Source organism: Diabrotica undecimpunctata, chromosome 6, assembly GCF_040954645.1.
Source record: "Diabrotica undecimpunctata isolate CICGRU chromosome 6, icDiaUnde3, whole genome shotgun sequence".
Lineage (NCBI taxonomy): Eukaryota > Metazoa > Arthropoda > Insecta > Coleoptera > Chrysomelidae > Diabrotica > Diabrotica undecimpunctata.
In genome coordinates, this window is record NC_092808.1 from 152,753,739 (window position 1) to 152,775,909 (window position 22,171).

Below are 22,171 nucleotides of genomic sequence, written 5' to 3' on the forward strand. Positions count from 1 at the left end.
TGAACTTTCACGCTTCACTGTCTGCTCAGAGATAATAAGAAAGCCAGAAAAAGCATAGTGGGCAATTTATCGAAGTTGCGAGGATATAAGACGCGGAAATGGATATACAATAGTGGCCAAAATTCTGAAAACTTCACAAAAATTTTAGTTTTATTCCTCTTTTTCACACGACTCTTATTTAAAAGATTATTTACAATTTTATTGCATGTTTTATATGACATTTACGTGAAATATGATATAATAAGTCGCATCGGATATCAAACGTGACATTTGACATAAAATGTGACATAATACACGCCTCCACCAAAAATTAATTGATGCGGGGTCAACAAAGTGGACTAAAGTGGCTTTCTATCTACTTGTCACAATTTATTAAAAAGAAAATAAGTATTTGGTGGGATAATCTTTATTTTTTAGAACAGACTCAACAGAACAGACTGCGAGGCTTGGAGTTTACGAAACGAGTCAAATCATCTGGTGTAATAACTAAACCAATTTTGAATAATGGCTTCCATTAGTTCTCTCATGTTTTCATCACTTGACCATAGACTTTCTATTTAGATCGATTCTATTTCTAGGCCAAGGCAGGACAGTAACGTCAAAGTTTCTTAACCATTCCACAGAAGTCTTGGCCGTATGACAGGGCGGTCCATCCTGCTGGAAGATACATTGTTGAGCATCCCCTTTAAACAAAACTCTGATAGTCGGCATCAGTTTGGCTTGCAGTTGCCGCGAGCCCAAGTATACAAATCTCTACTGCTTTGAAATTCGCCATTTGATGTATGTGCAGTAGATCATTTTATACATTCACAACATACAACTGTTTTAGACTTTAATCTTTGATTTCCAATTTACGGATTTGGAGGGGAATATGTCATTTGATAAAAAATAGTCTTTGCTGCTCTTCATTTTTCTTTTTTGGATTTCTTTTTTCTCTTCGCTCTTGTCTGTGTTAGTGATTTTGCCTTTTGTATGTTCATTGTTGGAGCCACTCCATCGCCTTGTTTTGGACTATTTCAAAGCTTTCAGTAAGTTCATTCTGTATGCGGATCATTGCTGTTGTTGAGTCCATCGATGCCTCTACTAGTGTCATATATTTCGAGCGGGTGTTAAAATTTTCCAAGATGTTATATAACTGGCTTCTCTTTATTGAGTCATAGGACTGTTTAAAATCAAAGAATGCAGGTGTCAACTCTTTTATGTGAAAGTAGTGACAAGTTTTGACAGTAAGTGAGTTATGAAGCATGCAAATAACCTGAAACTACTTAATGCTTTATTTGCTTCTTATTTTTAAAAATAGATAATCTGTCAGTCAAAGAGATATTGTCTAAGTGTGTAGTATAAATTTGGGAGGTACAAACAAGATTTTGAAACAATAAAAAGATACTGTCTCGAGTTAAGTGAACATAAAAGGGAAATGTAGGAAGAGAAAGGCAACAGCAAAGGATTAAACCAAGGAATATAAGCTAATAACTTTAACAAAACTTAGTACACGCTGGAATTATTGTTCATCAATACTACCTATACGAAAACGACTTAGAGATAGCAAAAAAACAATCATTAATAGCTGCCATAATGAAGAAAAGATTCGATTAGTCAAAAAATATCCGAATTGAGAGCCATTTTTAGCACAATATCAACATCGTTTTGTTCGAGTATGTGACGACAAAAAACAACAACAGCTCATAGTTATCACACAGTTAAACTTCTGTTGGAGATGTTCTAGAGCTGCTCGTCTTGCTTTAAAGGTGCCGAATTCCTTGTGTCGATATAAAACTAGGTAAACTCGCAAAACTGCAGAAAATTGCTTCATCATATATTGGAAACTGAACTAGAGCCAAACTATGCCTTGAATGGCCTCAAAACTCACCGGATTTTAGTCCGATTGACAATCAGTTGAGTAATAGTAAAATTTAGACTTTGTTCAATGTATTGTTGTTTTTTATTCTATTATAAAACACGCTCCAGAAGTTAAAAAACAAGGGATCGCATATTTCTTATTCAAAATTTTTTAAATTGGATCCTTTTCTCTTTTTTTTAGTATATAATTTAATTACTGATAAACTATTATAAAAAATGTAATACCCATATCGTAAGAAGAAGCACAGATCACATTAACGCTGGTTTTATAAAAGATAATGATATCCGGAGGTAAGTTAGATCTGAAAGATCTCTATTTAGCAACAATACTTCAGTTTATCAAAGAAATCAATTCAGAAAGTATTTTTATACAGTAAAATGAAATATTTTATATCATTCAGTGATCAATAGTGTTGGCTAGGTATAGAATCGATAAAACTAATAATGTGAATCGATACAATGGAATCCTTTGAGCTGAAGGAACGATTTAGTCCACCTCTAATGTTATCGTTGCAATTTGGTGAATTAGACAACTTTAATTACACTTTTATATGTATAGTTCGGTTCAGAAAATCCTTAATATCAATCAGCGATCCGCGAGGCCCTATCTCTCACCGTACTACATTACTACATATCCATCGACAGACTCTTGTGAAATTTTTCTCTGGTTAGCGTATTTCTCAGACCATAAACCTAGTAAATTACTTAAGTTGAAATGTTGCTGAAATCAGTTTTAAACACTTTAAAACCGAGAGAGACACTACAGTTTTGTGCTAATTGGATCACATCTCTGCGTTTGCTATACAAAAAGATGTTCACGATCAAATCCAAATATGAAATATAATATATGGAATTACATTATTTGAAATACGTTTATATGTACACATTATAATAAATACAGATTCAAAAGTCATTAATGCTCATCGCATAGTCCCGTGAATTATCCCTGGTCGTATCCGTCCTTGTTTTTTTCCTGCTGGGCTCGTGTGATGGCGGACTGATATCTCTTTTCTTCGAGTTCTATAAACACCAAAATAAGTTAGGATTAAAAATAGATTCAATGTCTTTGTTACATTTTATTTTACATGTGATTAAACCACAACTATTTGTAACGAGAATTACATTTTTGACGTTTCGATTTCCAATACGGAAATTGTTTTCAAAAAACCTTCAAAATAAAAATTATCAACTAAGTATTTAACCTGTAAATGTTAAGTAAATATTTGTTTAAATAACCTTAATACAAAAACAATAAAAAACCGTTTTTGACAAAACAGTGCAGCTTGGTTTAATATTACATCACATAACCTTATTTCAAAACAGGGTTTCCATTATAGAACGCATAAACAGTTTCCAAATACTACGTTACGGCACATAAAGAGTTAATTTATGCAGTGGCTACAGCAAACAAAGATTATTTTTCAAATAAACTATCCGAGGCACAAAACAACAGCAAAAAATATGGTTAATATTAAATCATATATTATCCACAACTCAAATAACAAAGAGAGTAACAATTCATTAATTAATTGTATATTCAATATAGCTGAGGACATATCTAATAATTAAATCAGTACTTTGCACATGTAGGAAAATCTCTAGCAAATAACATACCACCTCCAGTAAATATAGAGCCAAGAAAATACAGATTAGAGTGACAAGTCTCGGAAAACCATATTCGAGAGACCATAAGAAAACTAAAAAAAAAAAAGTAAAATCCTCAGGCTGTGATGGCTTTAGTGTGGATATTATTAGAGAGTTTGCAGAGGAGCTGCTACTGATTATAACTAAATTAGTAAACCTCTCTATCACTGGATTAATAACAAACTCTATGAAAATGGCGATAGTGGTACTATTGTATAAAGGAGGGGACTCCTTACATCGGAGCAACTTGAAGTTATCTGCCAATATCTCTTTCAACAGTCACAGGAATCATGTGTACGAGGGTGGATTGATATAAAACTAGCCTTTGATAGAAAAAACAAGTTTTTTTGGAATTAAATCAATTTATTTCTCAACATAGTCCCCTTTTAGCTCGATACACTTAGTAAGACGATGTTCCAATTTTTTTATCCCATCCGAATAGTACTTATGCTCGAGCTCTTCAAAATAGGCCGAAGTTTCAGCGACGACTTCATCATTTTTTGTTGCGAAACGGCTTCCTCCGAGCCATTTTTTTAGGTGTCAAAAAAGAGCACTTTTTTGCGTTCCAAACCGGGGCGTTTTCGACGCAATTCGGCATCGAATCGATCCAATAATGCTGCGTAGTACTCACCATTGATTGTTTTTCCTTTTTCCAAGTAGTCGATGTGGATAATGCCCTTCGCATCCCAGAAAACAGTCGCCATCACTTTGCCGGCCGAATGTGCACTCTTGGCCTTCTTCGGCGGCCCTTCGCCGCGTTTGCGCCACTGTTTCGACTGTTCTTTGGTTTCCGGTGTGTAATAATGCACCCAGGTTTCATCAACGGTGATAAATCGGCGAAAAAAAATCCTTCGGATCGCGCTGTATAATCGCCAAAGCGCCAAGCGTCTCCGAAGTGGTCACACGTTTTTGCATTTGATCGATTGTCAGCAAACGCGGCACCCATAAGCACTAATCACAGCTTCATCCTCCTACGGTATTATAGAACAGGGCTATTAAATATGTTTTTCAACTTCCACACCTTCATCCAACAGAAGATCTGTACTGTCCAAGAAGAATACACAATATTGAATCAATTTAAGTTTTCTCAAGTAGGTACTTACAAATATTGCCCGAACACTGGCTGAAGATGTATGTGATCAATTGACCTATAATTGTCCACTGCTGAACGTAGGCCTGCCGTTAAATTTTCCACCTATTTCTATCTTCTTGCATCCAATTTAGCGAAGATGTTCATGACTATCATAATAGGCAAATGGGTACTTTTCATACAGAAAGAATGAGAACTTCTCGTGTGCAAAGAAATCTATACTCAAAACAGCTTATTATACAAGATCTATATATTATCTTGTATAATAAACTGCCCAGTAATGAAGGAAAATCAACTAGGAAGATTTAAATTTGAACTCAATTACTTTTTGATAATTACTTTAAGATAAGACCAATCACATTTGAATCATTTAAATTTCTTATCATATATTTTGGATTAAGGCACTTTTCAATGCTAAAAAATGTCACATTTTTAACAAACTTTTTTTTGTATCCCATCTATTATATACAGTAATCAAACTTTTTTTTATAATATACAACTTTTGAAGACTCTTTGAAGTTTTTTTCTCTATCATATAGTGATTTGATGATGCCCTTTTAATATTTATGTTGTGGTTTGAGTGATAATTTGAATATGTGTTAGTGTGGGTTGGTTATCCTATATCCTCCTTTGTGATTCTTCTTTACAGTTAATATCCATCAAAAACTTGTTCAGTGCTTCTAGTCCATGACGATAAATGGAGAACACATCATCTAAATATCTCCACCATCTCCACCAAGTCACAAATAATAAACTGACTCGGCCATTTAGAAAAAATACCAGTAAAAGTAATCTAGAGATGGAAATGCCAAGAAAAAGTAACAAAAGGAAGGCCCTGTAAAAGATGGATGGACAATCTAATAAAGCCATGAAAAGGCTCAGGCTCAAGCAGTCGAGAAGGAAAGTAGTCTACAGGACAGAAGGGAGGCCCAAAACTCACAAAGGGTAACAAATTATGAAAAAATTGCAATTATATCAGTAACCAAAAATAATAACCCTTGCGAAAGTTTAAAGATTGTGATGGCTTGGGTATGTATCAAGTATGTCTATAGCCCTTTGCTAGAAGGGAGAATGTTTAGTAAATTATTGAAACGCAAGCTGACTGAAAATCGGTATAAAAAGACAAAATTTCAAAAAGTTAATGATTGGAAAAACCTAGCACGAGATAGAAAGAAGTGATAGGAACTCCTTAAACCAATAGCCTCTGCAGCTTCTTGAGCATTTCCCATTTTCTTTCTCCCCTTCCCCCATTATTAGATAAAACCAAAAATAGAACTACTTACATATTTTTTATCCCAATGTTGTTGCATATATTTCAATAAAATACTGGTCTTTTCTGTGACAATTACTGAAAACAAATAAAATAATTATATATAATAAGAATAAAAATATATCAATAGAAATCATATTATTTAAAATTCATATATAATTTTAGAAAAATTACGCCTTTATCTGATACTGATGTGTTTTTAATCCAAATATTTTTTTAAACAAAGCTAGATGTAAGCTTGGGGAATTTTTTAAAGAGGCTACAAAAATAGAATTTTATATTGTTTAAAAAATATATTTAAAATTTAATATAATTCTCATTCATTCAATAAAATTCAAAAATTCTAGAATAAAATCTCTACCTCCAATGAAGTTTTTTTATTACTTGTGAGTCATGACTGAACATTTTACAATATTTAAAAACATTTTATTTACCTGGCACCAATTAGATATTACTATTTAAATTCTGTTGTTTCACAGGAATGTAATGAGAAAACTATAAAAAAATAGAAAGGAGTTTTTGGTCTTAAAACAAGTCTTCTTCTTCTTCTTCTAATGGCGCTACAACCCTTTGTGAGTCTTGGCCTGCTTAACAATGTTCTTCCATTCTGCCCTGTCGGATACTTTCCTTGGCCACTGCCTGATGTTCATGGTTTTAAGATCCCTCTCTACGTCGTCTATCCATCTTTTACGGGGCCTTCCTCTTGTTCTGTTTCCTTGGGGCTTCCATCTCTGGACTACTTTTACAGCTCGATTATCTGGCATTCTCTCTAGGTGACCAAGCCAGTTTAGTCTTTGTGATTTTACAAATCTGACAATATCTGCGCTCTGCATTAGTTCATCCAGCTCGTGGTTCATTTTAATTCTCCACGAACTATCGCTGCATTGGGTTGGTCCAAATATCTTCCTTAGTATTTTGCGCTCAAATATTCTCAGTTTATTTTCATCAGTGGTTGAGAGGGTCCACGTTTCACATCCATATGTGACCACTGGTCTAATTACTGTTTTGTAGATTCTCAGCTTAGACTCACGATTCAGTAACTTACTTTTCATTAAGTCTTTGTATGCATAAAAGCACTTATTACCGCTAAGAATCCGTGCTTGTATTTCTTGACTGATGTTGTTGTTGTCATTTATTATTGAGCCTAGGTAGGGAAAAGTGGAGGCATATTTGTAGGTATGGTTGTCTACCTTCAGATTCTCATGTTCATTCTATTTTGTGCACTCCATATATTTTGTTTTGCTTTCATTTATATATAGACCAAACGTAGCAGCTTCTCGTTTCAGTTCTATAACTTTTTCGCTTAATACCCTTTTGTTGCGGCTTATTATGGCAACATCATCCGCATATGTGCATATTTGCATAGATCTTGTATTAATACAGCCGTTTATATCCAGTTTTCTAACAACAGCTTCTAAAGTTAGATTAAAAAGTGTTGATAAGGCATCCCCTTGTCTACCTCCATTTTCAATATCAAAGGCCTGCGTCATATCTCCATCTATTCTCACCATAGCTTTGGAACCCTCCAGAGTCATTCGTATAAGTTTAAACAACTTATTGGGTATCCCTAACATAGATAGTTGCTTTAACATCTTTTGTCGATCTACTCCATCAAACGCCTGTTTGAAATCGATATATAAGTTGTAAATAGGTATGTTATATTCAACACATTTTTCATGTATACCTCTTAACATATGTATTTGGTCTATAGTTGACCTCTTTGGTCTGAAGCCACATTGGTATTCACCAATAATCTCCTCCGAAAATGATTCCAGGCGGCTATATATAATTCCTGATAATATCTTGTAGATGACATTTAAAACTGTTATGCCCCTATAATTTTTGCAGAGTCGTTTGTCTCCCCCTTTGTACATAGGAAGTATGATTCCCACTTTCCAATCTTCTGGGATGACTTCTAGTGTCCATATGCGGTCGATTAGTTTATGGATACGCCTCCATAGCGCATGTCCACCATTCTTTATCAGTTCTGCAGTTATTCCATCTGTGCCAGGTGCTTTGTTATTTTTTAGATGTTTTATGACGTTTATCGTTTCTTCCAATGTTGGTTGCTCAACTAGTTGTTCTGCTATGTGGTGAATTATCTCTTCATCTTCGTTTTGTTCTTTTTCTGGGTTTAACAGCTCTTGAAAATGCTCCTTCCACCTTTTCATTATTTCCTCTTTCTCGCTGATAATTGCCCCATTTTTGTCCTTGCAAACTGTTGATCTTGTTTTGTATCCTTGGGTGCATTGCTTGATTTCCTTGTAAAATTTTCTAGCCTCTCTTCTGTTATTATAATCTGTAATTTGTTGTATTTTTCTATTCAACATTTCTCTCTTTTTCCTTCTGCATATTTTCTTTGCATCTTTCTCTGAGTTCTTCATATGCCTTTCTATTCGATCGGGAATCCCTTTGTAGACATTTCTGTCTAGCTATATTTTTGCTATTTATTTATATCTTAAAACAAGTAATTCTTATATTTAGATTCATCAACTTCTTCACAATCTCTCTAAAGCAGCCAATCCTTCATGAGCTTGAGAGTTCCATACCTTCTCCTATATATCAGTGTACTAAATATATAGTACAGACTCTTGACACTATGAAATACATAAGAGTTGAACCTTGACATACATAAGATTGAATTTTGCTCAGGCTTCAACAATAGCTGTAGTGTTAAACAATGTTCATACAGCACATTGTAATTTAGCCAAATCACCCCCAAGTACAACAGTTGGTGGTTGGTAGTTGATACATACTTTGAACCAGTTGGATATCAGTTTATAATTGGATGGTAAGCTTAGTCTTAATGGTTGCATTTACATCCTATGGTACAACATGCCACATATCTGTACAAATCCATACAATTCACAGATGATACAACATATATTCTATCAGGAAAAAATAATGATGATTTAAAAATGTTTATGAGGAAGTTTCTACTAAATCTAGTACATGTTTTGCTGCAAGCTAACTGAAACGTAACTCTGATAAAACGCAAAACTTGGTTATATCTGCAAGTAATTTATATAATGATCCAGATAGAAACAGACTGATTAAACTATTGTGAATAACTATACATAATTGACTGAACTGGTCAGCTCATATCTCACAACTAAAGAAAAAGCTATTAAGTTCATTATTTGTTATTCACCAACTAGCAAGGGTGTCAACTTTGAAACAGTAAAAATGACATATTTTTCTTTATTTCACTCACACCTAAGCTATGGATTTTAGCAAACAAAATAAAGCTATCAGGATTTTAGCAGGGGTACTTATCTAGAACACTATCTTTATCAAATTCAAAATCATGCTGCTACCTGTTTTCTATTGATATTTTAAGTTCTGAAATTCACAGAAAATGGGCCCATTTAATAAAGCAGTCTGATGTTTACATTCACAATATGCGAAACTGTCACTACTTATGACAAATTGCTGTAGATTGTGTCTTTCAGATAAGAATTGCATTAACTATAACTATTACAATATTTTACCAAAAAGTATTAAATAGCTAAGCTGTATAGTATCGAAAAAGTTATAAAAAATATCTGCTGAAACATTGCTTTTACTGCTCAGAAGAATATATGACTCATTCAGAACATCACTGAACTACTATTGTGACTTTGCCATAAATCACTCTCTGTTAATCTGTGTCTGTGTTTTACATCCTTTTTTATATACTATGTATTTTTGACTTGCTACAAATAATATTTGTTTTGCAAAGTAGTTAAAACCCATTAAGCGCCGTTGATGCGAAAAACGCAACATTTTAAAAGGAATTTTTTTATACAACTAAATATTTTGTTTTTAGAAAATTCTTTATATGTTTTAATTCCTAAAGGCTTGATGATATTGAAATATATTTTATAGAACAAATATAATTAATTGTTTATCTATTATAAATTAATTTCTTCAGCAGTTTTTTACATGATTCGTCATGACTATATAATCTTCTTGTAGAATTTTCACTTTGCTTATAATATAATGGTTTATATGATTTTTATAAAGCATAAACTACAGATTTAGCAATAACCATACAAAAAAATTAAATAATTTTATCAAGAAAAAGTTACATGCATTCAAACTTATTGTTGCGTTTTCGCATCAACGGCGAATGTGCTGTCTCTAGGTAATACCGCCTACGCTACGTGACAAATCGAGTGTAACCGTATTTGACTAGTTCAGTCTTGTCTAGAGCGTTTTAGTATAAGCATATACAGCAATAATTGTGTTTCTCTGTATTGTTGCGGATAAAACATATATAATAAGTTCTGGCGAAAATAAGTGGAAGATAATTACGATCGGAATAGACCTCTTACTATTCAAGAATTGGAAACTGCTATTGAAGAAATTTAAAATGAGACCGAAATTGATGCTGTTATAATACCACCAGATGTCGATGAGCTTACTGATGAAGAGGAAATAGATGACGATTTATTGGAAAGTATTATACGGTATAATTATATAAGATACTGTTATGTAACTTTTATTTTTTTTATTACTTATAGGCCATGATAAGCTTCAAGACACTGCTGGGACATTCGAATTGATGGCTGAGGACAACACAAATGAATTTGAAGATAATTATAATGAACCTTCTACAAGCCAGGCTACTTCAAAGAGGGCAAAATCTGTTCAATATAATCCAAACTGGAGCAAAAGGGACCCCGTATACAGTAATTTTCCGGAATCGCAGGAGTACATTCAAAAACAACGTATAAAGGACATGCTTTACGGTAAATCACCAGTTGAAGTATTTTATAATTTTTTTGACGAGGAATTATTAGACATGATTTTAAAATACACTTTAAAATACGCCAAAGACAACAATCGACATGATTTTTCAATGACAGTATCTGATTTAAAGAAATTTATTGCTATTTTGATCTTGTCAGGATATCACATGTTACCACAAATGGAGATGTATTGGAGCAGAGATGAGGACAAGGAAGTACCATTAATTAAAAATTGCATGAGTCGAAATAAGTTTCGCAATATAAAAAAATATATACATGTATGTGATAATGCTCAACTTGACAAGCAAGATAAGTTTGCTAAATTGGGCCCATTATTTGACAAAATAAACAAAAGAAATCTGCAGTTTGGTGTATTTTCACAAAATTTATCAGTCGATGAGGAAATGGTTCCTTATTTTGGTAGACACTCCGCTAAAATGTTCATCAAAGGGAGGCCTGTTCGCTTCGGTTTTAAAATTTGGTGTCTTTGTTCTCAAGATGGATATTTGTTTCAGTTTAGTCCATACGCTGGAGCACGAGAACATAAAAGTGATATGGGACTGGGAGCAGATGTTGTTATCGATCTATTAAAAGTTCTTGAATTTCCTTCTCAACACAGAATATTTTTTGACAATTTTTTTTCGTCTTTTAAACTATTTCAATATCTTACTGAAAATAATATATACGCCACAGGAACTGTGCGGGAAAACAGAATCCAAAAGTGTCCTTTAGATAGCTCAAATGATTTAAAAAAAGGGGGCAGAGGTGCTTTCGATTTTAGATATGATTTAAAATCCAAAATTTGTGTAGTTAAATGGAATGATAATTCAATCGTTATTATGATGTCAAATAATATACCAATAAATCCAATTCAGCAAGTAAAACGGTATGATAGAAAACAACGAAAAGAAGTAAGTGTAGACCAGCCATTTCTAATAAAAGAATACAACAAAAATATGGGGGGTGTTGATTTACACGATAACGGCATAGCCAATTATCGTATAAGAGTAAGAGGAAAGAAATGGTGGTGGCCTCTTTTTATAAATACTATAGACAGTACAATCGTCAATGCATGGAAAATTTATAAATTGGCAAATGACTCTACAATATCGCAATTAGAGTTTCGCCTCTTATATTGTTATGGCGCTAATAAAATCAGAAGAAAGTAATTCATTATCAGCCAGCGACGATGAGGGTACATCAGCTCCTAAATACAAAGGACGAGGAAGGCCAACAAAGTCAGAAATACCGAAAGAAATGAGAACTGACAAAGTGAACCACATCGTAATACGCCACCCTGAAAAGTCAAGAAAAAGATGCAGACAATGTAAAAGCCAAACTATATATATGTGTCAGAAGTGCAATGTACATTTACACTCTACATGTTTTGACAGCTTCCATAAATTGTAATATTAGGTTTTATAGTTTTTTTACAAATATTTTATTTAGTTTTACTACTTTTGTATCTTTAATTTTGAAATAAATCTCATAATCCATAAAAGTGTAATTCATTAATTTCTTAACAGATTCCGCCATTGATGTGAAAACGCAACATTATTTTTTTAGAACACCCTGTAACCTAAAAAAAAATTATATCCAGTTTTGTCTTTAAAACACCGTAAATAACTAACCTTTATATTATTTTTATAAAAAATTTACATATTTCATACCTTGGCGGTTAATGGGTTAAATAAATAAATAAAATGCTGCCTGTACAACGTATAGCAAGCCATGTATTTACCATGTCTTGAATCACATTTTACCTACTCGTTAGCAGGTTCAAAACAAGTATTGGTGATTTCGTCAACAGAATGTTGTTCATGGTAACCTTTTTCATAATTCAGAAATTACTGGGGCGTAGATGACAAAAAGAAAGTGAATATGAGGGTTAGAAACCAAGTTAGTTTGGATAAAACTTGGTCAATAAGTCTGGGTGTAAATAGAGCACAAAGTATAGATTATTTATGTCATAAATGGCTTCATTATTAACCATAAATTTACAGTCTAAGTGCTTAAGAGTGGTATGAGTGGTCAAGGTTGATATAATATGGCTCTACTGCAGCTAGATACTTACTTACAGATACTTAAACTGTGTGGCATTTTTGTTTTCATTATTTGATATTTCTACAATAAAGTTTTTACATTGTATTGTATTTTCATATTTTCACTTAACTAATTAATACTCTTAATTTTTTAATATCAAAACCATTTCAGACAATAAAAATTAAAATTGCAACAAATACTTGTATCAGTTCTATTTTAATAACATATTTTTAAAAGAAATTAAAATGGTGTGGTGTAAAAACAGGCAAAATTCGTGTCAACCACTTAGATGTCACTTGGTGTAATGCTAGCACACTGTTTCACCTACTACAGATATATTATGTCACTACACTTTTGAGCTAATACATGGTATCAATACAGGCTATGTCTGTATAATCGTATTAGTACACAAAAATTGTTACCTATGACTAGGTGGAACAATTAAGATATAACAGATTAACAACAATAGGGTAGTAATAGATAATAATTCTTTTGATCTTAAGTTACCTTAAAAATGTCTTAAAGCCATCAGAAAACAGATGAGGATTTCAGACAGTTAGAAAGGTCATTTATAAAAAAAGCAAAGTTACTGAATGTTCCTCAGATAAATCACTACCTTAATTTACAGATTTTTAACTGTTCATTTGCTGTTGTTCATTTATCAAGTAGAAAATCATGTTGATATGGAGTAAAAGAATTTTTAAAATGTTCTAATAAATTGCTGTGTAAAATATTCAAATATTTTTACCAAAAAATTTAATTACTCTTTCCATCATCCATCATACAATCTAAATTATATATGATTAGCAAAAATGTTACAAAATCATTCAACTCATGTACTTTACCTAAACCATGTAACAAGAAAAAAATATTAGATTATTATTAAATCAATAATACCTAATGTCAACTTTAGTATTTTAATTGTTTCTTATTTTCATAAACCTAATCACATCATTTGATAATGAATCATCTATTTCATAAATGACATGGATTAGTCCTTTGAGATTAATTAAATTTATTCTAATTGACAAAAATTATTGAACATGCTTTTATAATAAAATTTTACTGCCACATAAATTTTCCTATAGTTTTAATATTACACCACACAAATAAACTATCAACACAAGACACAGATATATCTACAATAATATGGAATTCTAAAAACGTATCTATTAATTGATTACCTAAGAGAAAAACAAATAAAAGGCAATGGAACTTTTTTTATTACAATGAAAGATTTTATACTAACTTTGTTCTGAAGGGAATTCCTTGGTAGGTACATAAACGGGAGGTCTTTTGGACGACGTCCTGTTGTTATTATCGACTTGGAATTTGGTAAAATTGTTCTCATTATATGAAGGTAAACCTTCTAAAAATTGTGATACAGACTGAAAAAAAATGACTTAAAATGTGTTTAGTATAAAATGAAAAATATCTTACCATATTGAACTAGTAAATTAGGATATTATTTCCAAACTAGTTTTAAATAAACCTATTAACAATCACTTATGTAGTTATGATAGAGGATCTTAATAATCAACAAAATATTTGGGTTACAGCCCTCTCTCACAACCAAAACCAGTGAATGACTGAGGTAGTTGGTTACAATGCATTTTCCAATGTTGGCTACAGAACATATTTCTTTTAATTCTATATAAAAAATAAACTACATTAAATAGCATAAAAACTGTTAACCAAACTTTCAGATTTGATTACTAATTAAGTTTAAGTAATATTATTAAAGCTTAAGATATTCATTTTTAAATCTCAAGATCTCCATTTTAAATTACAGTTGGTAGTAAGTTGAAACCAATGGCATTTTGACACATATGACATTTACAGGTTAACAATAAATGTTTTTATTATAGTTTACCACAAAATATAGGTCTTTAAAATTACTAATAAATAACAATGTCGTGCAATCAGTGTAATACTAAATTCAACTTTTTCCACAAAGAAGTAAGTTTACCGACTTATCACTCTGATATACTATTGATTTAAACATTTCAGATGGGTTGTGGCTGCTGTGGTTTAGCCTTTTGTAGTAAATGTATCAAGCAAAAATCCAAAGTACCTTCGAAAGGCGATGAAGAAATTAATGTTTGTAAGAAGTGTTATCTGAGAATAAACTCGGGAACTTCTCAAACTGTCAACAGGCCGCCACCGGATGTATTTATTAAGTAAGAACAAACATTCCTGCAAATATTTAAATAAATTCACTGTACAGTGAATAGTTATTCTAGAACTTTTTAGATTATTTTAGTTAAGTGATAGTTGCTTTTCATATGTCATTGAAGCCTTAAAAAGGAGTTAGTAGTAAGAATGTTTTAATTTCCATTTCTCCGAAGTTACAACTATCGCAATTGTAGTTGTATACAGATATTATTTTTTAACTTTATGTTTCCAGGAGATTAGAAACTTTAGAAAACCCAGCTGCACCTCCTATAACTGTATATAAAAAAGCAGATCCAAAAATGGAATCATTACGTAGTGGTCTCTCTGCTGCTGATCAGAAGCTGTTGGAAAGATTAGAGAAACTGAAAGATGATGGAAAAGGACCACCGCCAACTGAATCTGAAATTAGGGAGAGATTAAGGAATCTTAAAGGAGAAAATGAATATGTAGAGGGACCTAGTAAAGCAGTAAGTACCAGAAGGGGAAAAATATTGATTTTTAAATGCAAATAATGCTTTTATCACCTTTGAATCTTCTAATTTGACGAAATCTAAATATTAATGCTAGTTATTTTTCTTGATTTTTCAATACACCTCATCTTATTTTGATATTTAGGTGTACACTGTGGACACAAGAACAGACCAAGAAAAAGCTGATTCTCTTCTGGAGCAATTTGTGAATGAGCGAGATATTGAACTGTCTCATCAAAACCTTGATGGCATAGAAGCCAGAGTGGCAGCTTTAAGGGAACAAGGGGTCAGGCCAAATGAGGGACCATATATGCAGAATTTACATGATTCCAGTGGATCTGAAGAAGAAGTTGATAAAGTAACAAAAAAGGTTAGTACCATTATTTTTCTCCTTGTATATTAGAAAGGATGATAATGGATTTGTTCATTTCATAAGTAACTGGCCTTTTATAAACTGTTTTATGAAAATCATAAAAATTGTGTAATAGTTTTTAGTGAATTTTTCATTTAAGTATTTAGTATACAATCACAAAGCAAACATATACTGCATGTAGAGCAAACTTTATTGATGTAATATTAAAGCACAATTTGACATACCTATAATCAGAAGATCATTACCTCAATCCACGTCATGAAACCTAATTAAAAAAAATAGATGACCAAAAATATAGTATATGTAGAACAAACTCTTATGTTGAGTTTTGTAGACAAGAGTGAGAAAATTACTAGTAAGGTGTCACCAATTACAACTTAATATATTTAGCTGTTATTGTTTTTTATGTATTGTTCAAAACATTAATATTTGTAGGCTTTATAAGACTCATAAGGTCCTATTTATTTCAGATAATGGATGAAGTAGCCTTAGATGAACGCTTACCCTCAAGCATACTATCCAAAACCAAATCCTCTTCTAGAGAATCCAAAGAAGAAGACGAAGTAGAGGATGGCTCGCCTGAATTGCCTTGGTGTGTTCTATGCAACAATGATGCCAAGTATAGATGCATGGACTGTAGTGGTGATTTATACTGTAGTTCCTGCAATACCGAAGTCCATAAAAATTGGGGCGATACCGATCACCATGTTGTTCCATACAAACCACGTTAACTTGTAGTAATATTTTGTTTATAAGGTTTATTAAATAGTTCCAAGAAATTAATGCACTGTGGAGAAATTTATCAGGGTAAACAAAAGTACATTAAATATTGATTTAGTAAAGTGATTCATAAAAGAATAACATAGTTTTCTCATGATCTAAGTTTTTTGTTGAATATGATTCTATAGAGCTCTTTTCGCAATACATATAATTTGGAGACCTCATATCTAATTTGGTTTGTTATTAAATAATGAATTGTTAAAATATAAAGATATAGATTCAACCATATAACTTGATTTTAAATAAATATAATCCTGTCTCCCATTCTTATGAACACTGCCAAGAAACCAGACATTTCATATTGTTAGAAAAAACCTGTATTCTTTCCAAAAATCAGTAGTTCTACTCTGTAAATATTTGTGAAGCAATGAAAATGCGAAGACATTCCGAGAATCTAAATAGATGATAGTTTACAACAAAAGTAATGAATTAAATATCTGTATAGAATTCACATTGAAACATGAAGAACTTCTAGTTCAGAATGACAAAGTGACTTATTGTAGCTTCTGGTATATTTTAAGAGTACATTGTAGGTTCTCAGTGTCCTGTTGATGATAGGAGTTAAATCAACTGTGTATTTTACATCCTATTGAGACCCAGACAAATCTCAAATTGGTGTAGTGAAGACTCCCATTGCTTGTCAGTGAGTGCTGGTGAGACATTTTGAAAGGCCTTCGTCTATTCAAAATCTGTCTTTTGTGATCATGCATTGTTCTTTGAGGTCAATTTATTCAACAAATCCAAAATATCTGTACGTCCGAGAATTTCAAGGATTTCCACCCAAAAGTCAAATTTATCTTCCAAAAATGCTTAATCAAACCATTAACAATCTAGAGACGATATCTAAGTGGCTGTTTCCCCGATAATTTCAAGGATTTCCACCCAAAAATAAATTTTATCTCCCAAAAATCTCCAATCAAACCATTACTGGTTATTTCTGCCATAAGAATATAATTATTTGACTGCTAGAAAAATCAACGGACTTTAGACAAATTGATGAATGAGTTTTTGTGACCTTCTGAAAGTTATGTACAACATGATTGTTTAACAAGTGGGTAATAGTCTTCTTGTTATGGTACCAATACCATTTTTTGTTTCTTTTACTTTTTCATTTTGTATTTTACCTAATTATTACCTTTTGTTTTGATTGATCGACTTTATGTATTTTTTATGGAGTTAATTTTTATCTAATTGAAATTTATTTTTCTTTTATTTTCCAACCAGAGATCTCCGTAGAAGGTATCTGTGAACTTCCCTAAACATAACATTCTCTATTACCCCCGACAGCCTTCTTTTGTACATTCTCCACACGCTTGGTCTTTATTTCCTTTTCTATAACTATTTTCTTTTTGTAGAAATCAATTCACTTACAAATTGCAATTTAAAAATGCAAATCCACTCTAGTTGGAGTATGGATCAAAACATGAAAAAACTAAACTACTGACATCGAAGTAATTCCGTCAGCCCTCCCGTCTCTTTTAACTTCTAGCGAACTAAAAAAAATATGTGCGTTTGGGCTGTACTTGAATCTCCAATACTTTTGGAGTGTAATAATTTTTTGGAGTACACTAGTTGAGGTTATGAGATTTATATAGTTTAAATAATAATGTATATACTTGTACAGATGTATTTTTAGTTTAACTGACATTAAATAATAAACGATTTTGTTATGCTAATGGTTCTATTATTGTTGAATGATCCCGCTTTTTAGGTATTTTGCTCATCAGAACGTACAATCTAAGTATAGCGATCCATAATGAATCAATACAACGGCTAAAAATATATGTCCGCATTCATTTTTGGATAATGGACTAAACCAAGAAATATGTATCAGAAATATCCGGCTCGAAGGACCATTTCCTCGAAAATACTTATCTGTGATCTCAGAAAGTTATTAACTGTCTTTATTTAAATACTTTACTAAAAAACTAATGGAGGGCAGAAGGAGAAGTAACAACTTCGTTAAAAAACAAGAGTTCCGCTGGTCCTTACGATAGTACGGTATAAAGGCCTCTTGTGCACGATTACGCCCAAAAGGAGAGGTGGCTCTTTTAGTCTTAGGTTGACAAACAACTAGGGGAACACAGACCCCAATAGAAAAAAATCAGGAAGTTCTTTGGTGTCGTCGAATTTTACAAAATTTTGTTGAATTTTCAGTTCGAATTTGAAAGGGCTGTCTTCCAGGTATGAATTAAAACACAATAGAACTATTAACTCTTTAATTAATTCATAAAAGTCGGCGTTATTCCTTTGTTACAAAGTTTTATCATTAACATGTGAGGTAGAGGACAGAATTTGATTACAACACCAAAACAAAAAAATTGATATATTTTTATAGAAAATCTAGCTACAAATTATATAAAAAAAATTCTTTTAAAATATCTACGACCTATAAATCATGTAAAAAAGTGACTTATTGACAAAATTACAACAAAAATAATTGATAATCTACAAGATGAGCAGTACAAAAGATCAGACATATGTCTATTATACACTGTGTACAAAAAATAGTGGAACATATGTCAATCAAATCAATATGGAGTATAGATATTTAACATCACTGTCTTCTTTCATTTTGTTATTGTCAATAACAATTTTAATAGGCATTTTCATCACAAAATAGTGTCAGCCATTTTTTTTACACAATTTTTTGTGAAGAAACATGTTATATTTGTAATATAAATAACAATTAAGTCCATCTGAACACTTAATTAAGATAAAAAATACGAAAGACAGTCTATGTAGTTATTGAAAAAAAAAAAAATAGAAAAAGTGCCACAATTAGCAAATAAATTTTTTTAATCGATTATTATTATGATATCTGTACGAAAAAGAACAACAAAGCGGTGTTCGTAATAATGTTCGTAGCCAAAAGTCATAGATATCACGCTAGCAACAGCTGAAATATCGAATAAAATTCAGAACTGGCAGGTATCGGAGGACATCTCTATGTCTGACCACCGCTGGCTAACCTATATGAGTCTGGAAAAAAGCCTTATCAAATCACGCGACAAAACAAAATAAGCTATGCTTATAAAAAAAACCTGTCCAATAAGGATGGTCCAGGAAAGTCGCAAAACCAACTCTTGGTGGTGCACTAAATTGAGACACCTTAGGAAAACAGCTTTTAATAGAGCAAAACGCACCAAACTCAAAGAGGATTGGGATTCTTATCAATCAAACCTCAGAGAGTTTAAGAAAGTCTGCAGACAAAGACAAAGAGCTGCTTGGAGAACCTTCTGTGAGGAAATCGAAGATTTCTCGCACGTTTTCAGGCTACCAAAAGCGCTCTCAAATGAGCCAAATCGGCATATTAACGAAGGAAGATGGAAGCAAAACTTCCAGCCATTGCGAAAGTGCTGAGATCCTGATAAAAACACACTTCCCCGGTTCTAGCGCCTCAACAGCACCAAACTGGACAGAAGAAGCAATCAAATCCTCACTGAACGACTGGCATCTCGCCAGAACAATGATTATTAATTAGGAAGAGGTAAGATGGGCATAATGTGCTTCACCCCTTTCAAATCACCAGGGCCTGACGGCATATATCCAGCCCTACCACGGTGGGGACTGGATATCCTTCTGCCGCACCTTGTGGAATATTCAGAGCCTGTTTGGCTCTGAGATATATTCCTAGGAAGTGGAGAGAGGTACGTGTGGTCTTTATACCAAAACCAGTAGGATTGACTACACCCTACCAAAGGCGGTAGCCTAACATCGTTTCTCTTGAAAACGATGGAAAGGCTATGCGAGAGGTACATAAGGGATGAAGTTCTGGTTCACAACCCACTTCACCCAAATCAGCATGCATATACTTCGCGAAGATCTACCGATTCTGCACTGCATTAAGTAGTAGGAAGAATTGAAAGATCGCTGGATAATAAAGAATCCACTCTAGTTATATTCATAGACATTGAGGGAGCGTTTTATAAAACCACATTCCCAACCATCACCCAACAGCTCAATGTCAGGAATGTTCACCTGACCGTAAGCGAATGGATATTCAGTATGCTGTCTAATAGAGCAATAAGCATAAATGTAGAAGACGTTTATGTTAGAGGCATGGTTACAAAGGGGTGTTCACGGGGAGGGGTGCTACTACCACTCCTTGGAACATAGTTGTAGACACCAACTAAGCAGCCACGGGTTCTACACAATAGCCTATGCAGACGATATTGCTGTCCTGCAAAGCGGTAAGTTTGAGAACACACTATGTGAGAGATTACAAGTTGTTCTCCTACTAATAAACACATGGTGCAAGAACACTTACTATCTATAAATCCAAGAAGACCGAGATGGTCCTCTTCACCAGAAAAATATGACGGGCTTTATATCCCCAAGGATTCTAAACTGCAATCTAAAGTTTTCTGACGATGTGAAGTACCTTGGTATTACCTTTGATAGGAAGTTAACACGGAACTCTAGGAACGGAATGGTAGAGCTAAAAGGGCGTATATTGCCTATTAGCAATGTCGACGAACGGTCGGACGCACCTACGGCCTTTCGCCCAAGGTAATCGCCTGGGTCATTAGGCCAATGCTAACTTACAGAGCTATTACTTTGGTACCAAAAATGCTACAGGCAACAGCGGTTAACAAACCAAACCATATTTAGCGGATGGCTTGCATAAATATAACAGGTGCCATGAAAACAACACCAACTGCTGCAATGGAGTTGGTCATTGGAATCATGCCTTTAGACATATATGTCAAAGAGGTGACGCTGGTGACAATGATGCTAGTGTGTTGATTGATGTAGGAATGAGACAATTGAGAACTCGTTTCTGGCGGGAAGAGCTGGATGCGCTACCCCTGCTACAGGCAGACTGCGAGTCAATTAAACCAAAGTTTGTCTTTGACAACCCTACAAAATCGAAACAAGAAAGCATTGGGAGACCAACGTGGCAAATGCATATTGCATATACACCGATGCCTCCAAAATGGAAGAAGGCTCAGGATGCGGGATATACTCCAGATCACTGAACCTAAAAATAAAGTGGGCTATAGGCAAAAAATGCCAGCGTAGTTCAGGCAGAACTGGCTGGTATCTCCATAGCCGCAAAAGAGATAATCCAAAAACGTATAGCCGGAAAAACTATAATCATCTGCACAGATAGCAGACAAGCACTACTAACCTTGAATAGACCACGTGTCACATCAGGGTTAGTAATGGATTGTCACTAGTCACTAACTCAAGCTTCGGATGGTAATACCACCATCCTAAGGTGGGTTAAAGGACAAGATAGGAATAAAGGCAACCGCATTGCTGAAGAGTGTTTCCAAAGAAGTCACTGACAACTGGTTGAAGTCATAGCCTACAATAAGACAAAATTACAGTGATGATAATGTTTTCAATGCCGACGAGCTAAGACTTTTTTTTGAACTTACTTCAGATAAGACCTTCAAATCCAGGGTAACTGTACTCGCGTGTGCCAACATGTCCGGTTTAGAAAAAAGGAAGTTAGTCGTCATTGGGAAATCTCAAAAACACGATGTTTAAGAGGTGTGAATCAGCTTCCTGTCACATATAAATTTAAAAAAAATCGTGGACGACAGCAAAGATTTTTAGTGGAGAACTTTTGAAGTGGGACATTGAAAGATTCTTAATTGTTGACAATTGTACAGCCCACCCGAAAGTTAACGGTTTAAAAAACATTAAACTTCTTTTTTACCCCCAAATTGCACATCTGTTCTGAAACCGATGAATCAGGGCATTATAAGGTCCCTTAAAGTT

The 22,171-nt window shown here is 33.3% G+C and overlaps 2 protein-coding genes and 1 pseudogene across 2 annotated transcripts; 1 reads left to right on the forward strand and 2 right to left on the reverse strand.

Annotated features, from left to right (window-relative positions):
- Positions 1 to 2,000: 2,000 nt before the first annotated feature.
- Positions 2,001 to 14,239, reverse strand: LOC140444140 (DET1- and DDB1-associated protein 1). Its single transcript, XM_072535817.1, has 4 exons — positions 14,081 to 14,239; positions 13,890 to 14,028; positions 5,878 to 5,942; positions 2,001 to 2,880 (listed from the first exon to the last, which is right to left on the reverse strand). The coding sequence occupies exons 1-4, from the start codon at positions 14,081 to 14,083 to the stop codon at positions 2,764 to 2,766; spliced, it is 324 nt and encodes a 107-aa protein (XP_072391918.1). The 5' UTR covers positions 14,084 to 14,239; the 3' UTR covers positions 2,001 to 2,763.
- LOC140443272 (tubulin alpha-1 chain-like) lies at positions 8,363 to 13,420 on the reverse strand (annotated as a pseudogene).
- A 209-nt stretch (positions 14,240 to 14,448) lies between the features above and the next one.
- LOC140444139 (abscission/NoCut checkpoint regulator) lies at positions 14,449 to 18,114 on the forward strand. Its single transcript, XM_072535816.1, has 5 exons — positions 14,449 to 14,599; positions 14,651 to 14,820; positions 15,048 to 15,282; positions 15,431 to 15,655; positions 16,129 to 18,114. The coding sequence occupies exons 1-5, from the start codon at positions 14,552 to 14,554 to the stop codon at positions 16,387 to 16,389; spliced, it is 939 nt and encodes a 312-aa protein (XP_072391917.1). The 5' UTR covers positions 14,449 to 14,551; the 3' UTR covers positions 16,390 to 18,114.
- The last annotated feature ends 4,057 nt before the right edge of the window (positions 18,115 to 22,171 follow it).

Coding starts and splice junctions, on each gene's coding strand:
- LOC140444140 (XM_072535817.1), bottom strand. Junction 5,943..13,889: donor GGAATTCCCTTCAGAACAAA/GTTAGTATAAAA, acceptor ATTTGTTTTCAG/TAATTGTCACAGAAAAGACC. Junction 2,881..5,877: donor AACATTGGGATAAAAAATAT/GTAAGTAGTTCT, acceptor TGGTGTTTATAG/AACTCGAAGAAAAGAGATAT.
- LOC140444139 (XM_072535816.1), top strand. CDS start 14,552: ATGTCGTGCAATCAGTGTAATACTAAATTCAACTTTTTCCACAAAGAA. Junction 14,600..14,650: donor TCAACTTTTTCCACAAAGAA/GTAAGTTTACCG, acceptor TAAACATTTCAG/ATGGGTTGTGGCTGCTGTGG. Junction 14,821..15,047: donor CCACCGGATGTATTTATTAA/GTAAGAACAAAC, acceptor TTATGTTTCCAG/GAGATTAGAAACTTTAGAAA.